The sequence below is a fragment of the Physeter macrocephalus genome, chromosome 5 (genome assembly GCF_002837175.3).
Source record: "Physeter macrocephalus isolate SW-GA chromosome 5, ASM283717v5, whole genome shotgun sequence".
Classification (NCBI taxonomy): domain Eukaryota; kingdom Metazoa; phylum Chordata; class Mammalia; order Artiodactyla; family Physeteridae; genus Physeter; species Physeter macrocephalus.
The window spans coordinates 38,393,036-38,409,895 of record NC_041218.1 but is presented as its reverse complement, the minus strand read 5'-3'; the positions used below and the strand labels follow the sequence as shown (position 1 = coordinate 38,409,895).

The following is a 16,860-nucleotide window of genomic DNA, read 5'->3' as shown; positions in this document are numbered from 1 at the left end:
CCCTAGCTTTCCCTTCAGTAATCTCCCGAACAGAATGTGTGACCAAACTGTATGAACAAGATAACATCCAGAGGAAGATCACAAGGGAGTTGACAAGCCTGCACACATTGGGGATGGCAAAGACTCTGACCCCCATCTCAATGATGAACTGAGATTACTACCCTGTTTCCCTTTAAAACCTTTCATGGCTGAGCAGAATCTTCGGAGGTGGTTTTTGAGGGATGCTGAGTCCACCATCTCCCCAGATTGCTGGCATTCTGATTAAAGCCACCTTTCTTTTTTTTTTTTTTGGTACGCGGGCCTCCCTCTGTTGTGGCCTCTCCCTTTGCGGAGCACAGGCTCCGGACGCGCAGGCTCAGCGGCCATGGCTCACGGGCCCAGCCGCTCCGCGGCATGTGGGATCTTCCCGGACCGGGGCGCGAACCCGGTTTCCCTGCATCGGCAGGCGGACGCGCAACCACTGCGCCACCAGGGAAGCCCCAAACTTTCTTTTCTATACTTGTGAGTATGTAATTGATTTTGGTTAATTCGGTAACAATAACAACAACAACACAGCTATTACTTCTGCAATAATAATAATAATATTACGGACCACTGTTGCTACCACAATTACTAATAGCTAAAATGTACTGATATTGTTTAAACACTTTTACAGATTTGATGAAACCCTCACACTAACTTTGAGATAAGTACAATTATTTTCTCTATTTTAAAGGCAAAGAAACAGAAGCTAAAGATACTAGGTAACTTGCCCAAGAGCATGCATAGTTAATCAAAGGGAAGAGTAGTATTCAAACCAGGTCTGCCTGAGGACTCAAAAAAAAAAAGAGCTTTAAAGCATAAAATCTAAGGTGCCAAACAATTTAAGTGCATGTTTTCTCGCAAACTTCATCCCACGTACCTAGAGTGAGCTTGGTTTTTCACACAGCAAGGGGCACAACACAGCTACGTGGGGGAAGGTTTCACTTTATGTGATTTTCCTAAAATTGTAGCACACCGGACGATCAAACTGCCTGCCCAAATCCATCCACAAGCTTCATGCATTGCCTTCTCAAGTCTTAATTTGCACTGATTATTACACTGTGAAGCCCTACAGGCCATGCATGTCCCAGAGAAATTTGGCAGTTTCAACCCTGCCTATGGATACAAAGCAGTTTGAAAAAGTTCTAGCTTTTGACCTCGGGCAGTCTTTGACCACATGGAGCATTTCCTATGATTTTGTTTGCTCTGCCATTATAATTTTAGAATTGTTTTTGAGCTGTATTGCCAGGAAGCCGTTGAAATGTTACCATCAAAACCAAAATGAAGGAGCCTTTCTTCTGCTTTTGGGAAGAGGGAGTATATATGTTTTTCCCAATTCCTCCTGCCAAGTACAACTAAAACCCCTCCATTATATATAAAACAAACAGAAGACAACTCTGGAAGGTGGAAAGAAAAGACTGGCTAGAGACCCTGGACCCAAGGAAGGACGTAGTGCTGAGTTCTCTGGGTTTTCTTTTTGCCTCATATATCACACCCCTGGAGCCGAAGAAGCTGGCAGTCTTGAAACACCAACTACTGCAACGAAAATCCCCCCCAAAAGCCTATTCTCTTGGGCCAAGGGATCAGGAAATGGGCAGTTTAGGAAGAAAAACTTTCAGCAGTCATTGCTCTACTGCAGCTGAATTCTGCAAAACACTTTGGCCTTTCTCACACCTGCAAAAGCCAAATGGGGAGCCAAGACTTCCATCCTCACAAGGCTGTGATGAGGCATCCAACATCTCTCTCCAGAGAGGAGAGCAAGATAGGGAGCAGGGACTTTCATGACAACTGGTCTGTGTCAGTGAAGACCATGTGAGGAACCTGGACTTCTACCTCCATCTGGCCATAATGAACTGGCACCCAACCCCTTACCCTGCCAAGTCACGTGACATAAAGCCACCTGAAACAGGTTTAAATAAGATCCAGAGTCTTATGATACAAAAATGTCCAGATTTCAACTGAAAATCACTCATCACACCCAAAACCAAGATACAAAATTGAATGAAAAAAGACAAGAGACGTCAACACTGAGATGATAGAGATGTTACACTGAGATGACAGAGATGTTAAAATTATCTGACATAACGAATACAAAAATCAACTCAAAATGGTTCATGGACTTAAATGTAATATAGAAAACTATAACACTTTTTAGGAAAAAAGAACTAGGAGAAAGCCTTCACGATACAGGGCTAGACAAAAAGAGTTCTTCAACTTGACAACAAAAGCATGATCTGTAAAAGGAAAAATTGATAAATTGGCCTTCATTGAAATGAAAAACTTTTGCTCTACAAAAGACCCTGTTAAAAGGATAAAAAAACAAGCTACAGAGTGGGAGAAAATATTTGTAAACCACATATTCAATGAAGGACAAGTATCTAGAATACATAAAGAACTCTCAAAACTCAAGAGTAAAAAGCAATCCAATTAGAAAATGGGAAAATGACATAAAAAGACATCCCACTGAAGGGGATATATAGAAGGCAAATAAGTATGTGAAAGATGTTCAGCATCATCAGCCATTAGGGAAATGCAAATCAAAACCATGATAAGATATCACTACCTACCTATCAGAACGCCCCCATCCCCTCTCCACTCTTCAAAGTGAAAACACCAAATGCTGACTATGGTGTTGAGAAATTGGATCATTCATCATACACTATGTATATGAGAATGTAAAGTGATACAGCCACTAGGGAAAACAGTTAGGCCATTTATTACAAAACTAAATATGCTACAACCATACAATTCAGCAGTCATACTCTTGGGAGTATTTATCCTGGAGAAATGAAGATTTATGCTTAGATAAAAATTTTCACACAAATGTTTATAGTAGCTTTGTTAGTAACAGCCAAATTCTGGAAACAACCAAGATGGCCTTCAATGGGGATAGTTAAACACACTGTGGTACATCCATACCATGAAAACTACTGACTAAGAAAAAGGAACAAATTATATATAGATACACACACAATGACCTGGATGAATCTCTAGAGGATTATGCTGACTTAAAAAAAAAAAGCCAATCACAAAAGGTTATATACTGTATGATTCTATTTGTACAACATTTTTTTAAATTAATTTTTTTAATTGAAGTAGAGTTGATTTACATTGTTGTGCCAGTCTCTGCCGTACAGTGAAGTGACTCAAATACAACATTCTTAAAATGACAAAATTATAGAAATGGAGAATAGATTTTGTGGTTGTCAGGCTTAAGAAGGTGAAGATGGGAGGGAAGTGAGTTTGGCTGTAAAAGGGCAAAATGGGGGATTCTTGGGATGATGGAAATATTCTGCATCTTGATTACATTAATGTCAATAGCCTAGTTGTGATACTGTTCTCTAGTTCGATAAGAGGTTACCATTGGGGAGACTGGAGAAAAGGCACATGGAATATCTATGCTAGTTTTTGCAACTGCACGTGACTCTACAATTATTGCAAAATAAAATGTTCAGAAAAACATGAAAAGACAGAACAAAAAAATTCAAAACAAAAGCCCCCAAACTTTCAAACCCATAATGAACTCCAGCGGTTTTCAGGAAAAAACGACGTTTTGAGCATTTACTATGAACCAAATAATAGCTAAATACACAAAGCCAACCCTATGAGGTAGGCAGCATTTTACACATGAAATTCCATCAGACCATGAGAAATTAACTGCTTGCTCTTCTTTTCTTTTAATGAGGCAGTACAGCTATTACACATATTAGGAAGTTTTTTCATACTCTCTTTAATCTTAGTTTGTTAAAAGAAAGAATTTAACTTTACTTCCCAAACCCAGGGCTTGGCAGGAGGAATCAGGTAAATCTTAGCTCTGAAAGCAGAGAAAATAAAATTCAATGCAAGATGGCCATCCTTAAACATTCAACTTTGGCAGGAGAGCCAGGGTGGACTTTTTATTTTTTTAAGTAAAAGCAAAAATTATTTTCATCAGGGGTTAGGCAAACATTCTTAAGACAGGGGTTCTATAATGTACAATTTGTAAAAATAATGGCAAAAGGCTGACATTTTTGTAAATAATCTATATGTGAAAACTATAGCATCTACTGCCATTTTTACAAATGGCATTTGGAAGAATGTTCTTAATCAGACCTAAAAAAAAAAATTGTTTGATCAATTGAACGTGAGTTTTAAATAGAAATCAATTTATGTACCAATCCACCCATCTACGTATATCTCTCTCTCACTCTCCACACACACGTATAAATATATACACAAATGAACTATCACATAAATTATGTCTTAATATTTCTTATAAATCTTGTTATATTAGATTCATAATAGTGGAGCTTGAAGACATCTTAGAAGTTACCAAGTCAAACTTTCTCAATTCATAGCTGAGGAAACTGGGCCCCCCTCACCCCACCCCAAATTAAGATTTTTACTAGTCATAGTGAAAAATTCAGAATCAGAACTCAGGACCCCCAGCTGCTATTGCTCCATTTCACTATTCTCACTTCCCCAAGCAATCTGATGGATGAAAAAAAAGAATGAAAAGTTATCAAGAAGACTGGGGATTTAGAACCTGGTTAACTTAAATTGGGCAAAGTGAAAATAAACTGCGCCAATTTGGCCTTTCTGTAATTAAAAATATCTTAATTCAAGATCTTTTAACAAACATGCATCTTACTCTCATCCCCTAGTAAAATCAAGGTAAACTCATATACATTTGAAATGAACATAGATCAACCTCCCAAGGCCAGATTCCCCAGATTCTTAAAGCAACCCACCCTCAAAGCAACTGAGGCTTTAACAAGCACAACTATGCTGTTTGGTGTGCCATTTGCTTTATGGCCTTACCGTGACATCCTGGAACTGGAGACGCATAGTGGAGCCGGATGGCTGTGGTCGACTGGTGATCTCCAATATGGTCCTCAGCAGGATGTCCAGCAGGCTGGCCACTATCACATCTATTTCCTCCAGCACAGACTTTTCCTTAAGAAAAAAAATAATGTGTTCAGGAAATTGTGCCTTAAAGTATATATTAATCTCTCTTTACTGGAAAAGGGGAAAAAGCACATTTCCAAATATAGAATCAAAGAGTCAGAGAACTCGAGAGCTTGACAGACCTGGACCTCCCCTAACTCACCTAAGTGAATGACCTTTGTTTATAGAAAACAAAGGGCACGGAGATGTTAACAGCTTATCCAAGAGCATGCAACCCCACTGTGCAGTGGGTATCTGAGATACAAGTAAAATGATGGGGTGATGTTCTGGAAAGCACCCCAGACTAATTCAGAACACCAGCTATGTCACTAACATGGGGTGTGTCCCTGTGCAAGTCAGTTTGCCTTTCTGGGCCTGATTCTTCACTAAACGTCCCTCTTGGTTTTAAGAGTCTATAATTTTTTGATTTCAGTTTGTGCTTACATTTATTCTTCTCATCACTGGAGTTGCACAGGTCATTTTCCAAAACTCTATTTTAAGTGCAAATGACTATTTCTATAAAAATGATTTTTTAAAATCCCTACATGTAAAGGTTAGCAAACAGCATTCAGTCTGGGTGAACACTATTTGTTACAGACTGGACTTAATGTCATTGGTCATGGTGGGACTGCTTCCCCAGAGCAAAATTAGTACTATCTAAGCCCCCAGGACTTGAGAGAGAGATGCAAACTGCTCTGCACTGACTGTATGTAGCGTATTTGAGTTATTATACCTGCACCAGACGAAGCACTATGATTACAAATACTTTGTGTACCAAGGAGATTGCCTTTGCAAAGAAAACTTTTAGAAAGTATGAGTTTAAAAGAGCTTTTTGGCTAGGATTTTATGATAAACTTTCTTACACTTGTAAGAAAACTACTAAGGATTTTCCCCCAGAGCAGAGTTTCTGCTCTGAATTCCTTATCAGATAAGTACAAAAATTGACTGCAACTTTAACACTGAAATGGGAGAAAAAAAAAAAAATCACCTCTACTATCACCTGATGTTTTCAGTTTTCTGCAGTGAACTTTTGAACTTACTTTTAACTCTCAGCAATTAGAGTTAGCAAAAACATTCTAACTAGGCCCAGCGTAGCTATGCTTTATTCAATTGCGTGTGTAAAAAGCAATGGTCCTTCCCATGCAGGTGTCTCATACCATACTTTTATTTTTTTTTCAATGAATTTTTATTGGCGTATAGTTGCTTTACAGTGTTGTGTTAGTTTCTACTGTATAGCAAAACGAATCAGTCATACATATACATATATCCCTTCTTTTTTAGATTTCCTTCCCATTTAGTTCACCACAGTGTATTAAGTAGAGTTCCCTGTGCTATCGTACTACACTTTTAGACACAGAGCTTCTGGCCTTTTTCTCTCAAGGGCCAACTCTGTTCCCACAGCACTGGGGCCCTACCTCCACTACTTCCACTGGAAGCCCATGTCAGCTGACTGCTGAGCTTTTCAGAAGGTGATCATAAGTCAGAGGAACAAAAATGGGGAAACCGTAGCATAGCAGTGAAAGGGAGACAGAGAAATGAATCTTAGCACTCACTGCCAAACCCTGCTTTGTAAAGGTTGTTACAGATGAGGCTGCTTAGTGAACAGATGCAGACTGACAGAACTGAATAGGGCATACTTCATATGTTGACTTCATATCAGACCCCTGAGCCATGAACATGCATACTCCGAGCTGTCCCCGTTTATAAGCAAGCATGTGGTTTTTCTCTATTGACATTGCATTGTCTAATGCAATTGTATTGCCTCCAGAGTCAGGTACATGACAGGAATTCCTAAAGCCATAACAATTGAGTGATTACTGTCGGGTGAGTAACAGTTGTGGTGCAAGATACCCCCAGGCTCCTGAGGCTCTCCTTTGCTTTTTCTATCTCCACGGGGCTGGGCCCAAGGCCCACAGCCAAGCTTGGACCATCATCATGCAATCTTTCACATAATGGGCCCAAACAGGCTGTCTTTGCAAGCAATAATTTATTCTCGCCACAGAGCATTCATCAAGATTAAAGACACATGTGGGAGGCTTTGAGATTTCTAATTTTTCTCATTGGGTATTCAGTTCTTTCTTGAAATACAAGTTTAGGAAACCCAGGTTATTTGGGGTTACAGCGATCCCACAAGGTTAAAAAAAATTCCTTTAGAAGTAAAGTAAAAAGTCCAATGCAGCTGGAAATAAAAGTGAGAGTCTCAAAGGATGACTTTTTGGTGTGGTTTATCTGAAGACTTTTAAAATTTTATTTCCAGAAGCCATTTGATGGGAACTACATCTTATAACCTGTATTTACTTACTGAGCTATTTTTCTTGATGAGACAAAATACGTTGCTAAGGATCCGAGCGCACATGATCAGGTCCTTCTGTTCTTGCAAGTGCATGTGGAGGTGATGTAACACGACAGGTAAAAGAATGTACCGGGAATCTGGAGGGAGAAGAAGCATTAAGTGTCACATGGAAGAGTCCCGTGCAAACCTCGTGCAAATCCTTATCTACTCTTTAATCTAATTTTAATTGCTAAATTATTAATACATGTAGTTAGAAAGGTACTAGCTCTACAAGGTTGATATTGAAAAACAGTAGTCTCTTCCCCAACCCGTGATTCCTGCACTTGCGAGACCTCTGACTCTTTTATTGAAATAGGTGTTTTTTTGTTTTTTTTTTTTGTTTTTTTACTTCCCAATACCTAAATGGCATGCTTCTCTTGCTACTTCCAGATTTTTCATTGAGATGGATTATCTACTGACTTCCTACTATGGTAGATGAGAATTTAGTTTTTTCACCCCCTTTTCTTCTCCCCAGCCTCTCAATAGAGTTGTATACAATTTCTAGCTAAATTAACACTTTGCGTTTGCTGTTATCCTGATTTCCAACCCTTTGTCCAAGATCAGATTTTTGTTGTTGTATTTTTGTTTTTCTCTCTCTGAAAGCTTTCAGGAAATTATTCTTGGTAATTCAAAATTTCATGACTATATGACTTGCCTTGACTCTTTAAATCTATAAACCCATGTCCTTCAGTGCTGGGAACTTGCCTTGAATTATTTCTAGGATTATTTCCTTCCCACTGTTTCTTCTGTCCTCTGTCTGGAACTCTGACTACATTCACGTCATGAATCTCTTCAGCTGTCTTCTACTTTTCTTGAATATTTTTTCATCTTTTGTCTAAAATTCTGGGCAATTTCCTTACTTTACCTTCCAACCCCTCTATTCAGTTTTCTTCTTTACACTATCATATATTTAATCTCCTAGTGTCCTCCTCATTTCCAAGTCCAGTGTTGTGGCCGTACAACCTGTGCAGTCACACAGATCACCATGCCCACAAAGGCCCCACGCTTGTGTGGACGAAAAATTGTTTCTCGCCATCTGCCTCTACAAGGATGAAGTCACTAGCTACTGCAGTCACTGACCTTCAACACACCCTGAAAGGAGTTCAGGGTGGAGATCAGGAATGAAGCATTCTGTGCTCTGGGAAAAACTGGCAGAACAGGCCTTCAGATAGTTAGATATTTTTCAGAAGATTTTATGAGCCCAATTTCTTACATCTTCTCATATCTAGAAAAGCACTAAAATCATTAACAGAGACATCTGCTTAGCAGCCACCTCCTGCCAAAACGTGTGCTTGACTGCACATATCCCCCTTCGCCTGCCAAAATCACATATATACTGACCTCCCCTGCTACCTTCAGAGCAGTTCCTCAGAGCTATCTGGGAGGCTGTCTCCTGGGCTATGGTCCTCATTTTGCCCCAAATAAAACTTAACTCACAGCTCTGGGGTTGTGTGTTTTTTTTTGTTTGTTTGTTTGTTTGTTTTCAGTAGACACTTGGTGTAACGCTCTGCTGCAGCCATCATGAAATTCTTAATAATTTTCAAACAAGAGGTGTTGCATTTTCATTATGCAGCCATTCGTCTTTATTTCTCTGAATGATCTCTTTATAGCTTCCCATTCTTGTTTCATGGATATACTATCTTCTCTCTCTGGGGAAATCAGAGACAACTTTTTGATTTTTTTTCTCCCTTAATTATCTTGGTCTTTCAAGTTCTTTTTGTTTGTTTGTTTCTTCCTCTTGGCCTCTGCCTTTCACATTAGAGGTTTTTCTCCAGTATTTGGTGATCTTTTATTGTCCATTCATCTTTTCAAGTGAGGTACTGAAATGCTAACTGGGAAAAAAATACCTGTGTGCCTAGGTAAGCTTGTGGACTGATGAGGCTTCACCACAGGGAGGAGAGACATGCAGATGTTTCATCAGGGGACCCCCAAATTTCAGAATCTGAGATGTCTGCCCTTGGGCTGGTCAGTTTCTCCCGAGAGAAATCTGCTAATCTCCTCTCTGGGGAGCATGAATTCATCATTTTCTGGGTAATGTGGAATCAAGACACTAAGTGGCTGGTGGAGAAGTGGCTGGTAGGGGTCCCTCTGTTTAATCTGCTTACTGAGGCCTTGTTTACAGGGCCTCACCTGTAAACAGGGCCTCACCCCCCAAATTTAGCATTGTCTGATTCTTCTGAATCCAGGAGCCTCACACCCCAAATTTAGCATTCTGATTCTTCTGAATCCAGGCATGTCTCGTTCACTTACTCTAGAGAGTAAACTTTCCATTTTTTGCTAAAATAGAGGAGGGATTGAGGTAGGGTGGAGTGGGATACTAAATATTCCTTCTAAAGATTTTAAAAATTTCTAGCACCCTTAATCTTCAGAGATACCTCATATTTTCAATTCCTGATCCTTTCTGATACCATCCTGAATTTTCTGCAATTCCGTGGTATAAACTAGTTGGTTTCTTGGCTTTGTCCCAACTCCATAAACCTGTCTGTGTTTCAGCCTTCTCTTGTCTGCTGTCAGACTTTGTAAAAATTGTTGATATCTCTGATGTGTTGTCATCTCCTCTCCCACTCTCCTGAACTTGTGAGATTCCATATTTTTAAAAAATTCCTTTACTGACCATAGATACAAAACCACAATTCAAAAGTTTAGCAAATCAATGCCAGCAATATATAGAATAAGTATTACTTCAGGACCAGACGAGGTTTATCTTAAAAGCAAGGTTTGTTTAACATCGAAAGCTCATATTCATATACTTTCATCAGGAAAGAAAGATAAATAGAGTTGATTTCCTCATATGCATGGTAGTTCATTCCTAAAAAAATCTTCAGAGATACCTCATATCTTCAATTCCTGATCCTTTCTGATACCATCCTGAATTTTCTGCAATTCTGTGGTATAAACTAGTTGGTTTCTTGGCTTTGCCCCAACTCCATAAACCTGTCTGTGTTTCAGCCTTCTCTTGTCTGCTATCAGACTTTGTAAAAATTGTTGATATCTCTGATGTGTTGTCATCTCCTCTCCCACTCTCCTGAACTTGTGAGATTCCATATTTTTAAAAAATTCCTTTACTGACCATAGATACAAAACCACAATTCAAAAGTTTAGCAAATCAATGCCAGCAATATATAGAATAAGTATTACTTCAGGACCAGACGAGGTTTATCTTAAAAGCAAGGTTTGTTTAACATCGAAAGCTCATATTCATATACTTTCATCAGGAAAGAAAGATAAATAGAGTTGATTTCCTCATATGCATGGTAGTTCATTCCTAAAAAGTCACTGGGAGGGCTTCCCTGGTGGCGCAGCGGTTGAGAATCTGCCTGCCAATGCAGAGGACACTGGTTCGAGCCCTGGTCTCGGAAGATCCCACATGCCGCGGAGCAACTAGGCCCGTGAGCTTTTAAAAATTTCTAGCACCCTTAATCTTCAGAGATACCTCATATTTTCAATTCCTGATCCTTTCTGATACCATCCTGAATTTTCTGCAATTCCGTGGTATAAACTAGTTGGTTTCTTGGCTTTGTCCCAACTCCATAAACCTGTCTGTGTTTCAGCCTTCTCTTGTCTGCTGTCAGACTTTGTAAAAATTGTTGATATCTCTGATGTGTTGTCATCTCCTCTCCCACTCTCCTGAACTTGTGAGATTCCATATTTTTAAAAAATTCCTTTACTGACCATAGATACAAAACCACAATTCAAAAGTTTAGCAAATCAATGCCAGCAATATATAGAATAAGTATTACTTCAGGACCAGACGAGGTTTATCTTAAAAGCAAGGTTTGTTTAACATCGAAAGCTCATATTCATATACTTTCATCAGGAAAGAAAGATAACGGAAGATCCCACATGCCGCGGAGCAACTAGGCCCGTGAGCCACAATTACTGAGCCTGCGCGTCTGGAGCCTGTGCTCCGCAACAAGAGAGGCCGTGACAGTGAGAGGCCCGCGCACCGCGATGAAGAGTGTCCCCCGCTCGCCGCAACTGGAGAAAGCCCTTGCACGGAAACGAAGACCCAACACAGCCAAAAATTAAAAAAAAAAAAAAGTCACTGGGAACAGTGAAATGGCGAAAAGGGAACCATTTCTCCTAGGAGAAATATATAGGTACTTGTGCATACCTCACAGAGATTACAATCTGAAATCCTAAAATTAACTCATCAAGGTAGATTCTATTTTCTTTATTTTACAAAAGAGAAAACGAGGTTCAGAAGTGTGAAGTGGGGCTTCCCTGGTGGCGCAGTGGTTGAGAGTCTGCCTGCCTGCCTGAGGGAGCCCCACTAACAGGGATAAGAATAAGTTGGGAATTAAACTGGCCCCAGAGCTGGAGCTTCCTGCCCTCTGCTGCCTCTGCTCTCTGCTCATCCCCACGTGGGTGGAAATGGAAGCAGAGCATCGCCTTGCCCAACCTCAGCTGGGAATGTGTGCATGCCGGAGCTCAAAGTGCTCACCACTCTGCGCGTGCCCGTGAATGAACGTAAAAGTGCCACAGTACTGATTCGGGGGCTACAGATAAGTTTCAGGGAGTCAATCTGCGAATAATGAACACATGTGTCAATCCTCCCTTAAATGGAAGTCTTATCTCGATCTCTAACTTGGCATTAGTATTTGAAATAGTAAGGCGATAGTAATCGAAAAATTGACTTATGCAGTATATATTTCAATCTTTTGAAAAAGTAACAGTGAATACGCTTATTGTCCTGAAGGTTTATTTTTCAACATGATGTCATGAGCACAAAATCAGTGCCTACTGGGGGCCAATAATGGGCATATTATTTACGGGATGTGTACTTACAAATGCCCCAGCCCCTGTCCTGATCTGTTTGATTTTCTAAAAGATGTCATCTGTGCAACAATTCAAATGGATTTTTTTTTAACATCTTTATTGGAGTATAACTGTTTTACAATAGTGTGTTAGTTTCTCCTTTACAACAAAGTGAATCAGTTATACATATACATATGTTCCCATATCTCTTCCCTCTTGCGTCTCCCTCCCTCCCACCCTCCCATCCCACCCCTCTCAATGTAGGTGAAGCTAAGCAGTGATGTTTGACACGTCAGGTGTATTAAATGCATTTTCAATTTATGATATTTTCAACTTACCATGGGTTTACTGGGACGTAACCCCATGGTAAGTTGAGGAAGATCTGTACAACAGAAGCAGCAGCCAAGGAACCAGTAGGAGAAATAATGGTTTTTATTTAAAGACAGTCACGGCATGGAAGCAACCTAAGTGTCCATCAACAGATGAATGGATAAAGAAGATGTGGCACATATATACAATGGAATATTACTCAGCCATAAAAAGAAATGAAACTGAGTTATTTGTAATGAGGTGGATAGACCTGGAGTCTGTCATACAGAGTGAAGTAAGTCAGAAGGAGAAAAACAAATACCGTATGCTAACACATATATATGGAATCTGAGGGGAAAAAAATGTCATGAAGAGATTAGTGGTAGGACAGGAATAATATTCCTGTCCTACCACTAATCTCTTCATGACATTTTTTTTTCTTAGATTCCATATATATGTGTTAGCATACGGTATTTGTTTTTCTCCTTCTGACTTACTTCACTCTGTGTGACAGACTCCAGGTCTATCCACCTCATTACAAATAACTCAGTTTCATTTCTTTTTATGGCTGAGTAATATTCCATTGTATATATGTGCCACATCTTCTTTATCCATTCATCTGTTGATGGACAGCTAGATTGCTCCCATGTCCTGGCTATTGTAAATAGAGCTGCAATGAACATTTTGGTACATGACTCTTTTTGAATTATGGATTAATTTGGTTTATAAAAAACTATGTGTCTTATAAAGAGTTGGCATAAATTGTAATTCCACTTCACTCATTCAAGGAAAAGTGGATAATCTAAATAACTCTATGCCTATTAAAGAAACTGAACTTGCCGTTAAGAGCCTACAACGAGAACTCTAGACTCAGGTGGCTTCTATGAACTCTAAGAAGCACTTATTGGAAGAAAGAGTATCAAGTCTACACAAATCCTTCCAGAAAATAGAATAAACAGGGAATACAACTAACTCATTTTATGAGGCCAGCACTATCTATGCCGAAATTAGCCAAAGACATTACAAGACAAAACTACAGATTTGACATTTCTCATCAACACAGATGCAAATATCCTTATAAAATTTTAACATAACACACACACACACACACACACACACACAATGATTAAATAGGATTTATCCTGGGAATGCAAATTGATTTAACATTTGAAAGTCAATCAATCAATGTAATTCACCATATTAGCAGTAGATGTAGGAAAAATGCAAAATTCAGCATCCATTAATGATAAAAGCTGTCAGGAAGATAAGAATAGAAGGTAATTTTCTCAAATTGATAAAGGGCATTAATGAAATGCCTACCATTAGCTAACATAATAATAGTAGAAGACTGAATGAATGCTTTCTCCTTAAGATCAAAAATAAGGCAAGGATGGCTAATTTCACCCACTCAGTTTAATAATGCACTGGATTCCTAGACAATAAAATAAGGTATATCCATAGGTGAAAAAGTATATGACCCTGTATCCTAATGAAAATCATAAGAAATGCAAACAAAGTATTCACGATTCAGAAAGTGCCTTCGTCAGCGTTTGCCTGACTTCTCTTACTGTCTTCTTTATTTCTTTTAGGAGTGAGGTTGGAAGTCTCATATTTCTTTTAACAACTGCCACCAGGCTACCAACACAAGGAGGTCTGGCCTTAGGTTCACCATCAAAACAAACCACATAAGGCACGGGCACACTTCACTTTAAGAAAACGAACACGGAGTATTAAAACCCAAACTTGTAAAATAATTCATTGCAGGCTTCCTTTCAACAGGAAGCGTGACCGGGGAACTTAAATACTTATTTACAAATCAATTACTTGAGAAAAAGAACCAAGAAAAGGAAACGGAAAGCTTAAATGACAGGAGTCACTGTCTAGTGATGTTTAATTAGAAAGGAAGATAAAGCTTATCTGATATGTTCTTGTAGCCAGTGGGATTTGATTTCTAAAAATTCAATTTGCAGCCAACTGTTAAGAAAATCTCTACTGCCAAAAAAGTAAGTAAGGTAGACAAATAATTCATGTGTGGTGTGTAGATTTGCTGCTTCTCCATTAGTAGGGCAATATCAGCCAATGCACAGGATAGAATGGGTGGGTAAATAAATGCCAAACAAGCTGACTGGTTAAAATGCTAATGCTTACCTTTAAAAGAAAATACCTGGATTCATCAAGAAGGCTCAAAGGAAAAAGAAGGGACTTCCCTGGTGGCGCAGTGGTTAAGAATCCGCCTGCCATGCAGGGGACACGGGTTCGAGCCCTGGTCTGGGGAGATCCCACACGCCATGGAGCGACTAAGCCCATGCGCCACAACTACTGAGCCTGTGCTCTAGAGCCCGCAAGCCACAACTACTGAGCCCGCGCTCCACAACAAGAGAAGCCACCGCAATGAGAAGACAGCACACCACATTGAAGAGTAGCCCCGGCTCGCTGCAACTAGACAAAGCCTGAGCGCAGCAACGAAGACCCAACACAGCCCCCCCAAATTAATTAATTAATTAAAAAAGAAAAAAGAAAACCCATAGTTGAACAAACACTAACTTCCTAAACATTTAACGACAGTATATGTTATACAGGTTCTATCCTTGAAAGGCTCAAAACACTCATATTATGTAACTCATATAAAGCTCACTGTGTTGTGTCTCACTTTTTGTTTTGCCTGTACACACTTGAGTGGATAAAGCCAGCTCCTGATAGCAATTTCCAGTGGGTGTGGGGCTAGGAAGGAGGAGAAGCAGCTAAAAAATGCTGATGAATTTCCTCCTTGTGGTTAATTTCGAGGAAAGTCATCATCTTTGCCTCCTCTATCAACAAAGCTTTAGACAACAATTCCTGTAGTCACCTTTCCCCACAGGAGTGAGGTCTGTGAGTCCCGTGGTGGCATGCAGGGCTGCTGGCCACTCTCCCCAAACTGTCCCAGCATGGGCTGGACATCAGCAAGGACACCTAAGCAGCTGCTCTGTGGCAGCCTCAGGACAGGGAGATGGTAAACCAGGTAGGCAAGAGGTCAAGCTGTGGCACAGCTTTGCATGTAGCAGAGCTGCTGGCTGCAGGGAAGCACCAGCCGCACAGGCAACCCTGAAATCAGAGCTGGGCTAGGTCTTTGTCATCAAAGCCACCAGGAATTGAACTGCCAATGTTACAGAGAGCAACAAAACCTGCAAACAAGCCCTTCAGACATTAGAGGTCAGACGACATTCAGAATGGAAAGGATCACAGATGACTTAGGGGGCTACATGCCATGCAGACAAAGTCAGGATCACAGAAGAAAACAAAGTACAGGGCTAAGGATGATCTCTCTGTGTGATTCTTACCCAGCGGATTCAATCCCCTCCCACACCCCGCACCTAAAGCAAAATCCTAAGGAACGCAAAGTATCCATCAGTGGGAAAGGGCCTTTATCTGTGTTCGCCTGTCTTCTCTTAGTGATTTCTTGATTTCTTTTGGGAGTGAGGTTAGAAGTCTCGTATTTCTTTTAACGCCTGCCACAGGGCTACCAGCACAAGGAGGTCTGGACTTAGGTGTGCTTTTTACTTTTGTCAACTGTGCTCTGCTCCTGGTCTGGGACTCCAGCACTGAACACTGTTCTGTTGTCATATTCATGCTCAACCTTAGCTCAAAAGTTGCTTTTGTACTAAAACTTTCCTTCTTTAATGCACATCATTTATTCAATAGCTATCGCTGCTCCATCCTGATCCCTAGCCATGACCCAGTACCTAGTATTCATGAAACGTTTATCAAGCAACTATTATGTACCAGGCTCTGTTACGGAAGCTAAGATAGAACTGTCATCAAGATAAATATAGCCCCTGCTCTCTGAGGCTTTCCTTCTGGGATGAGGGTAGGAGACAGACATTGAACAACTAAATCACCAATTCTTTAGTTATTACAGATGGGTTAGGTTATCCAAGAAGTAAAAAGCCAAAGAATGAGAGTAATAATGGGGTGGGCGAGGCAGATAGATTTCTGGAGAAATGAGAGTTCAACTGAGCCCTGAAGGGTGCATGGGGGTCAACTAGGTTCAGAAAGGAAGAGGAGAGGGCTTCGTTGGTGGTGCAGTGGTTGAGAGTCCGCCTGCCGATGCAGGAGACACGGGTTCGTGCCCCGGTCCGGGAAGATCCCACGTGCCACGGAGCGGCTGGGCCCGTGAGCCATGGCCGCTGAGGCTGCGCGTCCGGAGCCTGTGCTCTGCAATGGGAGAGGCCACAACAGTGAGAGGCCCGTGTACCGCAAAAAAAAAAAAAAAAAACGAAGAGGAGAAAGTGGGTTCCAAGCAGAGTGAAGAAATATGGAGATGGGACCAGGCAGGTGGGCTGGGCCAGATCACAAGTCCTGGAGTGTGCCCTCAAAACAGAATAAAACAACTAGGATGTGAATAAAGGAACTGGGTGGGAGTGACATCATCTGGTATGAGTTTCTGAAAGGGAACTATGGCTACACAGATGGACAGGAGAAAGGAGATATGGGGAAAAAGTATAGAAACCACTGGGGCAGGTCAGAGCAGGTGGCAG

General features: G+C 40.5%; 1 protein-coding gene across 4 annotated transcripts in view; it reads right to left on the bottom strand.

Annotated features, from left to right (window-relative positions):
- Window positions 1-16,860, bottom strand: part of DOCK4 (dedicator of cytokinesis 4) — a 499,472-nt gene that overhangs the window by 106,211 nt on the left and 376,401 nt on the right. For all 4 annotated transcript variants that reach the window (XM_024128243.3, XM_028489854.2, XM_028489855.2 and 1 more), the window contains 2 exons: window positions 7,250-7,377; window positions 4,822-4,956 (listed from right to left, as the gene is read on the bottom strand). In XM_024128243.3, coding sequence (XP_023984011.1) covers window positions 4,822-4,956; window positions 7,250-7,377 — 263 coding nt within the window. The remainder of the gene's footprint in view (window positions 1-4,821; window positions 4,957-7,249; window positions 7,378-16,860) is intronic.